The 11,949-nt window shown below is 32.1% G+C and overlaps 1 protein-coding gene across 1 annotated transcript; it reads left to right on the top strand.

Annotated features, from left to right (window-relative positions):
• The first annotated feature begins 3,413 nt into the window (after positions 1-3,413).
• Positions 3,414-5,434, top strand: LOC118032503 (isoleucine N-monooxygenase 2-like). Its single transcript, XM_073403747.1, is given in 4 exon segments — positions 3,414-3,641; positions 3,643-3,897; positions 3,899-4,387; positions 4,622-5,434. Coding segments are annotated over 4 exon segments (1,587 nt in total). The 5' UTR covers positions 3,414-3,428; the 3' UTR covers positions 5,252-5,434.
• Positions 5,435-11,949: the final 6,515 nt, after the last annotated feature.

Below are 11,949 nucleotides of genomic sequence, written 5' to 3'. Positions count from 1 at the left end.
ATGTGTTTAATGTAATATTTGTTTAGTTTTGAGTTTTTTTTTTTAATTTGTAATTTGTAATGTGGATATACAAAAAAAAAAGAAACAAAAAATAATGAAAGTGTATGTGTGTGTTTGTATTTGTTTTATGAATGTTTTATTTTTTTATGATAAAATTACAAAGATTAAAGAAGAATTTAATATTTTGATTGGATCACGGTCGAGAATTATAAACTTATACGTAAGTTGTATTTCTAATATCCGATAAAAAGATAAAATTTTAAAACTTCTTTAACACATCAAGATCACAAAGCAGCTTACCTCAGGTAGGGTGCGTTAGGGGTGCTAATACCTTCCCTAACCACAATCAGTTCCTTACCCGCGAATCTCTGACAAGACTAGTACATCCGATTTCCTAGTAGCCTGTAATCAATTACGAGGTGGCAACTCCAACGAACCAATCAAAGCAAACAAATAACGAAAAAATTGCCAGCTGATGCCGCGCGGATTTTCCGACGTGCGACAGCAGCGATGCAGTGTGGCTGCCGATTGCTGAATCGACAACGACGCAGTTTCGGGCTGTCGATTTCTGAATTGGCAGCGATGCAGTTTGGCTGTCGATTCCTGAATCAACAACAACACAGTTTGAGGCTGCCGATTTCGGAATCGGCAGCGACATCAAAAAAAAATCCAGTGACTTTGGCTTGAAAAGGCCGGGTCGTTACATTTGGTATCAGAGCCGACCTCACTGGCTGTCCGGTTGTGCCGACGGGGTCGTCGGGCTCCTTAAGAGGGGTGGATTGTAAGATCCATAACACTCGACGGGTGAGGGGTGTGTTTGCTGGCCTTATTAGTAGTGTTGGTGCTAACATGTCGAACGCGTTTTGGGGCGTTCATAGTGGCTCGGTCATCAGGAACAAAACCGTGAGGGCGGTAAGGCCCAAAGCGGATAATATTCAGCATGTTGGGTCGGGCTGTTACACAAAGCCTCAACATGAGCCTTGTTTTTTACTTTTAAGGTTGAATAAATACTTGCATATAATTAAATGAATGTTTTGAAATGTGCAAAGAAGGACAATAAAATTTTAATTATAAAGCATGTGTAATCTATAACCTCTTGAATGGATACATCCATCTATATTGGACTGGGCCTTCATTTTGTCTCAAATGGTAATGTATGGTAAATGCCCTATCAAATCGAAAAACAATGGAGGAAATATTATCTCAAGGTTGCATATTGTCCGGATGATATTCATTTCAAGCCTTTATATGTGTTGAGTCTGCAACTTGTTGGAGCATATATCTCCAAAGAAGTGACTAATCTATGTGAGTGCATCTTATATCCTCTTTGGTAATACATCCTGGTAAACTAATGCAATGAGTGTTTGCATAAACATATGACAATTATGACTATTTATTCAATGCAACATGCAATCCTTCAAATTCATCCAATCTTTGATATGTTCGATTTTTTGTTCGGTATATCTTTCAAGAAAAACACAGGCTTAATTTTTTACTTATAAAATGACAAAAAAAAAAAAGAAAAAAAAAGAGAGATGTTATATCCATTCTATCATTGATTTTGTCATTTGTCTTTCCTTTCACGTCCATAACAGTGATGAAAATGTTATCAAAAACATTTTTTTTCAATGTGTACAAACATCAAAGTTATGATAAAGGAGATTGATCTTCCAATAAGAAAACTCTCATAAAATACTTTGCTTTACCCAATTGTAGATCAAACCAAAACAAGGAAATTTCTACTTATTAGATTGAAAATCAAAATTGAAACATAATATCATCATACTCCAATACCATGTCATATAATTCTTCACTTGAAAGAAGTGTTTGTGCAACTTCGATACCATTTGATAGGAATTCATAAAATTATTGGATATATGTGAGAGAGTAAAGGGAATTTTACTTAGATTTTCAATTTTATTTTATTAATAAAAAATATGATTATAATTTTCACATTCCTTGATAATTTTTTTTTTAAATTCTTGTGTGAACATAACTAAATTTAAATAAATCATATAAATTTTAATATGTTTTATTTCTTATTTTACCATATTTATCTTAAGTTGTGTATGGGATGATCCTAAGAGAATTTTCAAAACGAGGGAGATTAAACCTCCTCCTTGTAAAAATGTAACATCAATAGAAGCAATAGATAACGACACGTAGATGACATAGTTGATCAGGACTCTCCCTTTTTGAAGACACGTAGAGAAAAAAAAATTATTGATTAATTAATAACACATTTGTAGTGTGTGGGGCAATCTCGTGTTTATCACGACTCTCCTTTTTGAAAATCTTTTGTTATATAAAGCCACACAAGGAAACCCATGCATGTCAAGAACATTAGTAGATCAAGTTGTTTGATCATGGAATATCTTGTTGCAACTTCCTTCACAACCCTATTAAGCTCCCCAGCTTCACTTATTGAGCATATATCTCTAAAGAAATAACTAATCTATATGATAGCTTCTCATATCCTGTTTGGTAATACATTCGAGTAGACTAATGGAAGAGTGTTTGTATAAACACGTGGCAGTTATGATTCTTGATTTCATGCAATCTGCAATCCTTCAAATTCATCAACCTTGATATGTTCGAGGCATGTTCATTAGAAAAACACAGGCTTTTAAGCCATTGGCAGATTAATAATTATGCATTCTTGTCTAAGGTGGAGTTGGTTTAGGGCTTTGTGACCTATGAACTAACATAAACAAACTTCATATTTTTACGGTGATAAAAATAAATAAATTATATAGATTATATATGCACAAGATTAAGGTTATGATGGAGAAGATTGGTTTTCCAATAAAAAAAACTCTCATAAAATACTTCATTTTATCCAATTGTGTATCACACCAAAACCAGAAAATTTCTACTTACCAAATTGAAAATCAAATATAATGTCACCATACTACAATACCATGTCATACAATTCTTTACTTGAAAGAAGTGTTTATGCAACTCTGATACTATTTGATAGGAATTTGTAAAATTATCAGATATTTGTGAGAGAGTACATGGGAATTTTACTTAGATTTTCAAAAAGAAATTATTAATAAAAAAAATATTATTATTATCCTCCCCATTACTTAATAAAATCTTTTAATACTTGTGTGAACGTAACTAAATTTAAATAAACCATATAAATTTTTATATGTTTTTATTTTTTCATTCTACCATATTTTTTCTCGAGTTATGTATTGGATGAACCTAGGAGAATTTTCAAAACGAGGGAGATTTTGATTAGGACTCTCCCTTTTCAAAGACAAGTAGAGAAACAAAACATTATAGATTAATAACACATTTATAGTGTGTGGGGGCAATCTGGTGTTTATCACGACTCTCCCTTTTGAAAATCTTTTGTTATATAAAGCCACACAAGGAACACCATGCATGTCAAGAACATTAGTAGATCGAGTTGTTTGATCATGGAATATCTTGCTGCAACTTCCTTCACAGCCCTATTAAGCTCCCCAGCTTCACTTCTTGTCTTAGCAATCATACTGTTTTACTTCATCCAATCCCATAAGAATTTCAAGAAACACCCATTGCCTCCCGGTCCAAAACCATGGCCTATTGTTGGACGCCTCCCTACCATGCTCCGAAACAAGCCAGTGTATCGATGGATACGCAATCTCATGAAAAGAAATGAACACTGAAATAGCTTGTATCCGTTTAGGAAATGTTCATGTGATTCCTGTCATTTGTCCTGATATTGCTTGTGAATTCTTAAAAGCACAAGATAATACCTTTGCATCTAGACCTCATACCATGACCACAGATCTCATCTCGAGAGGGTACTTAACAACAATTCTCACTCCCTCTGGAGACCAATGGAATAAAATGAAGAAAGTTCTTATGACTCATGTACTTTCTCCAAAAAAACATCAGTGGCTTTATAGCAAAAAGAGTTGAAGAAGCTGATCACCTTGTTCATTACGTGTATAACCAGTGCAAGAAGTCTGTGCATCAAGGTGGCATTGTGAATTTGAGAACTGCTGCCCAGCACTATTGTGCAAATGTCACTAGGAAGATGCTGTTCAATAAGAGGTTTCTTGGGAAGGGAATGGAAGATGGTGGACCTGGTTTTGAGGAAGAGGAGTATGTGGATGCCCTTTTCAGCAGCCTCAATCATATATATGCATTTTGCATCTCGGATTTCTTGCCATCTTTGATAGGGCTTGACTTAGATGGGCATGAGAAGGTGGCGATGGAGAATCATAGGATCGTCAATAAATACCATGATCCCATAATCCATGAGAGGGTTCAACAATGGAAGGATGGTGCAAAGAAGGATACGGAGGACTTGCTTGATATTTTAATTACCCTGAAAGATCCTAATGGCAATCCCCTGTTGTCAAAAGATGAGATAAAAGCTCAAATTACAGTAAGTTTTATATGCATTTACATTTTGAATTCCGCATGGAAACACATATCTATGTCTTTAATGTTAATTAATTATACCAGTGATGAGCTAGTTATAGCTTAACTGGCACTCGTGTCCTTTCCTTTGAAAGTCTCAAGTTTGCATCTCTTTCCTTAAAAAAAAAAAAAACTGTAATAATTAAGTTTCACTACTGTATATCATAGTAGTGATTTTCAAACATGATGACACTTGCAGGAAATAATGGTTGCAGCAGTGGACAATCCATCAAATGCTTGTGAATGGGCATTCGCAGAGATGCTAAACCAACCTGAGATACTTGAAAAGGCTACAGAAGAACTGGATAGAGTGGTTGGAAAGGAGAGACTTGTCCAAGAATCAGACTTTGCGCATCTCAATTACGTGAAGGCATGTGCTAGAGAAGCATTCAGGCTTCACCCTGTCGCACCATTTAACGTTCCTCATGTGTCGGCCGCCGATACAACAGTTGCCAACTACTTCATCCCGAAAGGTTCCTATGTTCTGCTCAGCCGTCTAGGACTGGGCAGAAACCCTAAAGTATGGGATGAGCCGCTCAAGTTCAAGCCAGAGCGCCACCTCAATGAAATGGAGAAGGTGGTGCTGACTGAGAATAATCTGCGATTCATTTCGTTTTCCACTGGAAAACGTGGGTGCATAGGTGTGACACTTGGGACCTCAATGACTACCATGCTATTTGCTAGACTTCTTCAAGCGTTTACTTGGAGTTTACCACCTCGCCAATCCAGCATCGACCTTACCATTGCTGAAGACAGCATGGCTCTTGCAAAACCACTGTTTGCACTTGCAAAACCACGCTTGCCTCCACACCTGTATCCCGGATACTGAAGCGAGTACAAGGACTGTGTATGCTGCAAAATATTATCAATAGACGGTGTGCCAGAACATTAGCAGTTAATGTAATAAACTCTGGCAACTTTTATATTATTGAGAAAAGAAACATACAGGATTCGTGTTTAGAATTCTTATTTAACTAGTTAATTAAAAATTTTAATGGATTGCGATAGTTTGAGCTTAATTATAACCCCTCGTGAAAATAACATAATTTAAGAGCGTTGATCGAATATTGTTCTTACATTTGTTGGAGGCCCCACATACACTAAAAGAAAAAAGCAAAGAGAAAATGCAAAAAATTAAAAAAATACAAAAAGAAAATCACACAAATATATCAGTAAGAAGAATATACTAGAATACCCAAAAAATTATTGAATATTGGTTGAGGAAGTGACACGACCAAAAGATTGATGTCTTCTCCCAAGTGCAGGAGTGTCGAAGTAATAAATAACCCGGTAAGATCGGGGTCGAACCACAGAGAGGTTAATTGTATAAATTATAAATAACAAGACAACAACAACAACAATAATAACAAAAATAGCAACAATAATAATAACAATAATAGTAATAGTAATAATAATATTAATAGTAATAATAATAATAATACTCAGTACGTGGCGTTGTTATACCTGAGAATGATTTAAAAGATCGGGTCACAGGTTTCCAGCCTATATACTGAGTTTATGAAAAGATCAAAGAGATATATTATATAATATAAATAGATTTCTGATGCGAATGAACAAGGTAAGACCAACAATATTAGGATCCTTGATCAAATACAAAGCATACTTAACGTATATAAAATATAACAAGAATGTAAATAATAATAATAATAATAATAATATTAGTAGTAATAATAAATAATAATAATAATAACAATAAAAAGAAGAGGAGGAAGAAATTAATGAGAACTTTGAGATGGAAGATTAATGTAAGGATTAAACAATAATAAAAAACAAATGTCAAGGTTAGAGGATCCACCAATGGTATTTCAAACAAGTATAGTATAAACTCTTATTACTCAATTTGAAAACCTCACACGGAGGAAGTTCCAATTGGATAATTTGTCATTAATAGTTCATTATAAATTATTAACATGATCATATTAATTATCTTATTTACATAACACCAAAATTTTAAATATTATCAGGAATTCATAATGTTAACTGATGTTAACAACAAATCAAGTTCCTTTCATAGCTCAGGTGTAGGTACTACCATACGGTTGGGCTATGAGAGTGCCAAGCATTTGTTGTATCAAGTGTTATACAACACAAATCTAGATTAACCATTTAACAAGCAAGGTATTAAGAATTAGTAAGATAAAAAGATAAGACATGTTAATATTAAACATTAAGGTCCATGTTTAGTTTACACTATACTTATTCTTACACCATTAGTGTAACCTTTTCACCTTGACATAATAAACTTAGCTAAAAATAATGAAGAAGAGAAACATAAATAAACAAAACAACATAAATAAGATACAAGTTAACTAAAGAAAGGAAAGGAAATGAAAAGCACAAACAAGATATTAATGAAAGCAAAACTTAAAAATTACAAAAAATATAAGGAGAGAAATAAAGAGCATGAACTTGATATGAACAACCAAGCCCCCAAATGCATGGCAAATGCCTCCTTTTATAGGCCAAAATTCGGAATTATTGATTTGATGACTAATTGTTGAGTGGGTGGCCAACTTTTGACTTGGTGAAAATCCTTATCTTCTTGTCTGAATAAAACAAAAATGCTACCATTCGAACTGGGTCCACTAGAAAACATGAAAGTTGTAGGAAATTGACTCAGTTTTCCAGGAAAAAAAAATGGAGGTCATTTGGACTTCTAGAACTCCAGATATGGGCCAAACACTAAACAGTGTTCGGGCTGCAGGACATATTCGGACTTCTCCGTTCTTGCTATAATTTGGACTTGAAAACGGCCTTCTTAGATCTTGATGAAAACATGAAAGTTGTAGGCCTATGTCTTACTGAATCTTTGTAAAAATTTGAGGTCATTTGGACATCTAAAACTCAAGATATGACCCAATTACCGAACAGTGTTCCAGTTTGGACTGCACCAACATCTCTTTTCTAAGTTTCACCCTCTCTTTATCTTCATAAATTTCAGTAGTTGAATTCATCAATGAATCCTTTGATTTATGTGATAGCCCTGCATTTAAGATGAATATTTACCATATATTAGGGCATTTTATAGTATTAGACTTGTTATTATAAAACATGTTTTAGTTAAGGAGTTATTGATACTTTAAGTGCAAAATGATGATATAAAATCTTGATAAATATTCACTTTTAAGTACTAATCAGGAAGATCAAACTATACGAGATTAAAAAATTTAATAGTGTATTTTCGACTAATGAAGGCTTCATTGGTAAAGGAAGATTACATTTAAGGAGGAAAATTCAAATTGAATGTTTAAGTATTCAATTGGAATTTTTCAAGGCTTAATTGAATTTTTCAAGGACTTAATTGCAAGAAAATTTAATTTTTTTAAGTCAATTTAGACTTTAATTGCAAGAAATTAAAGTCTATGGTCGAATTGTAATTTTTAAGAATTAATTTGGTTCATTCAAAGGCTTAATTATATAAATATTGAAGTTTAATAGGCAATTAAAGACTTGATTGAAGAAATCTAAAATTAAGCACCAAACTGAAAAGGATGTGTCATTGTAAAGGCTGAAATTGACCAAATCACGGGTCAAATTGAAAAAATTAAAAGTTTATTGATCAATTTAAGGTCGAAATGCATAAATTTAGAAATAAGGACTAAATTGAAAATGGCGGTCAACTTTGGAGCTGATAATTGAGTTTAGCAATGATGAAATTACATGAAATTAAAAATTTAGGGGCAATTACTGGTATAATTAAAAGTAATGGAAAGAGTAGGGACTCAATTGAAAATTTTCAAATATTGAAGTTTAATAGACAATTAAAGACTTGATTGAAGAAATCTAAAATTAAGCACCAAACTGAAAAGGATGTGTCATTGTAAAGGCTGAAATTGACCAAATCACGGGTCAAATTGAAAAAATTAAAAGTTTATTGATCAATTTAAGGTCGAAATGCATAAAATTAGAAATAAGGACTAAATTGAAAATGGCAGTCATCTTTGGAGCTGATAATTGAGTTTAGCAACGATGAAATTACATGAAATTAAAAATTTAGGGGCAATTACTGGTATAATTAAAAGTAATGGAAAGAGTAGGGACTCAATTGAAATTTTTCAAATCTCGAATTAAGAACCCTAAATGACATGTCATTCAGATTTAATGAAAAGAAAGTAAATGGCACGTCGTTCATCAACTTGCATATTTGTTTTAACAGTTTCAGCTGATGCAGTTGACAACTTCAAACGTATGAGTGTGTAGTTACAAACCTCTAAATTAAGCAATGTTAGATCCAAATGAATGGTGTATACCCTCTTTACCAAATTTAGGTGGTTTCTAGCGATGACAACTTCAGAACTGCTCCGACAAGATCTCAAAAGTAGGCAACTCAGTCAGCTTTGATAGTGTAACCATCATGCAAAAAATGATTTGGTTTTCATATGGCTCCTCAATAGGTTCTTATCAAGGGTTCACAATACTTCTCTCAAGATCAAGAGGTTAGAAATGGATGCAAGACCTCCCAAAATCCTATAAATACCCCCTTCAAGATTTTTTAAAAAAAAGGGTTGGAAAAAAAAAGAAAGAAAAAAAAATATTGATGAAAAAGCTAAGTGTGAAGATTTGAGAGGCTAACACAAGGTTTTCTCAAGTTTCTTAAACTTAGTAAGTTTGTGAAAGGCTAAATTTTCCAAAGAAAAGAAAGAGAGTAGTTGTTATAGGTATACTATCTAATCCAAAAGCAGGCCCTTGTGGCCTACTTAAGGTGTTTTTTATTTGTTTTTTGTTTTATAGTTATGTTTACAAGCATAGAAAAGAGGTTTTCAATGTTTCACAAATGATGTTCCATTCACCTTTTTATTGCTATGATTTTTATTTAATTAAGTTATATTGAAGTTTTTTTTTTTTTTTTTTTTTTTGATGCATTAAAGTTGTTGTATAAGTTTGTTTTTGATAAACAATGTTGTTTTAGTTTTTGTTTAGAGCTATGCATGTTAAAGCAATGATGTTTACCCTGAATTTGTTAGGCATGTTCATGCACAAAACAAATTCAGAAAATTAATTTTGAATCCATGTTGCATGAATATATAGGTTGTTTTTAAGTAATTAATTTTTTTGATTTGGTATCTCTTGTTTGATTTTCATGCTTCGATGGTTTTTTATTAGTTTTTTGGATCAAACATGTTTGTGTATGATATTGTAACTTGTTTGGACAAAAAAAGCATGTTTTAAGAGCAAAAAATACCCATTTCTAGGTTTGCCAAAAGCTGCCTTAACTGGAGATTTTTTGGGTTTTTTTAGCATATTTTTCGTGTTCCTGGAAGGAACACTGCTTTAGCCTTTAGATTTGGATCGTGTTTGGTCGATTTCTTTACACAGACACCTTTTTTATACATGATTAGTAGACAATCTAGTGTTTGTTTGCATAAATAACATGTTTTTGATAGGTTTTAATCCTAGAGTTTTGGTTTTGAACCAAAGCTGATTTTAATAAAAATCAAGACATTTTAGTGATAATCAATATAAATGGATACTACATTATTGATCTTTGCATAATTTACAACACGTATATACCTTTGTTTAAACCAAATCTGGTCTGTTTTGGAACCCATATTCATAGGTTCATGTTAAGTGTTATTGAAGTTCTTGGTGTTCTTCATCTTTTTATTTAAGAATTTTTTTGTTTTTTTGTTTTTTAGGTGTTTCAATTTTATTTTATTTTGCTTTATTTTGTTTTTGGGTAAAACCAGATTTTTTTGTTCAGTTTATATTTGAACAAAAAATTTCAGGTCAACTTTGCTGGGGTCAAGTCAAAAGATTTAAAACCCTGTTCGGTTTGTAATAATTTTTATTAAAAGGCTTTTGGGTTAAAGGTGTGTTTGGCAAACACTTCTTAAGCTTATTTTTTGTAATTTTATTTTAAAGAAAAATGGATTTTTGCCGAACAAAGCCTAAAAACAATAAAAATAAAATAAAATAATTTTTTTTTCTTGCATATGGCTAAAAATCCTAAAGTTATTTAAGCATTTTTTTTTTAAAAAAAATCAAAAATACTTTGACATGTTTTTTTTTTAATATTACATAGATTTTACAATAAGTTTGTAAAATTTTAAAGGATTTTGTTCTACATTTCCAAAATAAAAAAAAAATAAAAAAACAGATCTTTTGTTTTTTTAATATATGGGATTATAAACTTATATGGAAGACATATTCCTAATATTAAATAAAAAGATAATTTATTTTATTTTTTTGATGTTGGCATTCGAATGGTTATATTTTTAAATTTATAAGATAAAGATCCCCTGACTGAGAAGGATTTTTTCTTAAACCTTAAACCTTAAACAAATCATCAGTTAGAAAACATAACTTCTTCTTAGTTTATATTAGACAAATAAACAATGCAGCTTACCTCAGGTAAGATATATTATGGGGTGTTAATACATTCTCTTTATGCAATCAGTCCCCTTACCCAAACTTTAAGACCGGTTAGGATTTCTAGTGATTAAAATATTACATGGCAAATCTCATTCCTTAACCTTTCCACCCACATCATTCTCGACGATCCTGATCCGAGTGGATGATCGTCGCAACCCCGTACACGTGCAACAAATATCAATGAATAAAAGATCAGAAGCTCAAAACTATTTGTGTATTTAGTGTTTTTCAATAATTGGTATTTGAGCTAGGTTGATGAAACACTCATAACAATAAACCCTTAAAGTAGATGCAACAGCACCAGCATACCACATGAATTCACACATTCCAGCTCGAAGAACATCCCCTTCCAACAGCCTTCATTAACGAGTTTTTCTAGGGGTAAATGAAGAATGACTACTTTTAAATTGACAAGGTTGAAGGAATGCCCAAATTAATTCCTCTTTTTAGGAAAAATGAACTCTAATTTTCCTAAAGAGAACTTAGTAGGAGAAATAAAGCTCAGTGTGGCGAGAAATGGAAATTACAAGTACCATAGCCAACAAAAATATGTATTATCAGAAAAAAAGAAAAAATTATACTTGATAACCTTCATTTCATGCACGTTAAAAAAGGTGTTTGCCAATGCTATTATAACCCATTTTTGGGTTATTCTCCAAATTCACTTTTTCTCATACAAAAAATAAAAAAAAAATATTCGAACTAAAAAACAAAAAAATCCAAAAAAAAAAACAATAACAATAAGAAGAGGATGTTAGAGCGTCCAAACAATGGCTAGAAGTTGGTTGAGGAGGCTCAAAAATTCAAAGATTAAAATTTGACTGTATATGTTTTACAGATGAAGAGACCTGTTGACAAAGAAAAATTCAATATAAGAAAAAAAAATCCAAAATCAGATGTTTATGGACTCAATTAAATTTTATTGGAGGTTTAATTGAATTTATATAGGGTTTGATTACAAGAAAAAAATGATTTTTTTGTCAATTTAGGCTTTAATTGAAAAAAATTAAAGTTTCGGGGTCAAAGTAGAATTTTTTAGAGTTGATTTGGTCAAATCAGGGGCTTAATTGCATAAATATTGAAGTTTGATGGCCAATTAGGGACTTGATTGAAGAAATCCAAAACTAAGGACCA

This window comes from Populus alba, chromosome 13 (assembly GCF_005239225.2).
Source record: "Populus alba chromosome 13, ASM523922v2, whole genome shotgun sequence".
In the NCBI taxonomy this organism is placed as follows: domain Eukaryota; kingdom Viridiplantae; phylum Streptophyta; class Magnoliopsida; order Malpighiales; family Salicaceae; genus Populus; species Populus alba.
Note: the sequence above shows the minus strand (reverse complement) of the source record. Positions and strands in the feature narration are given on the sequence as shown.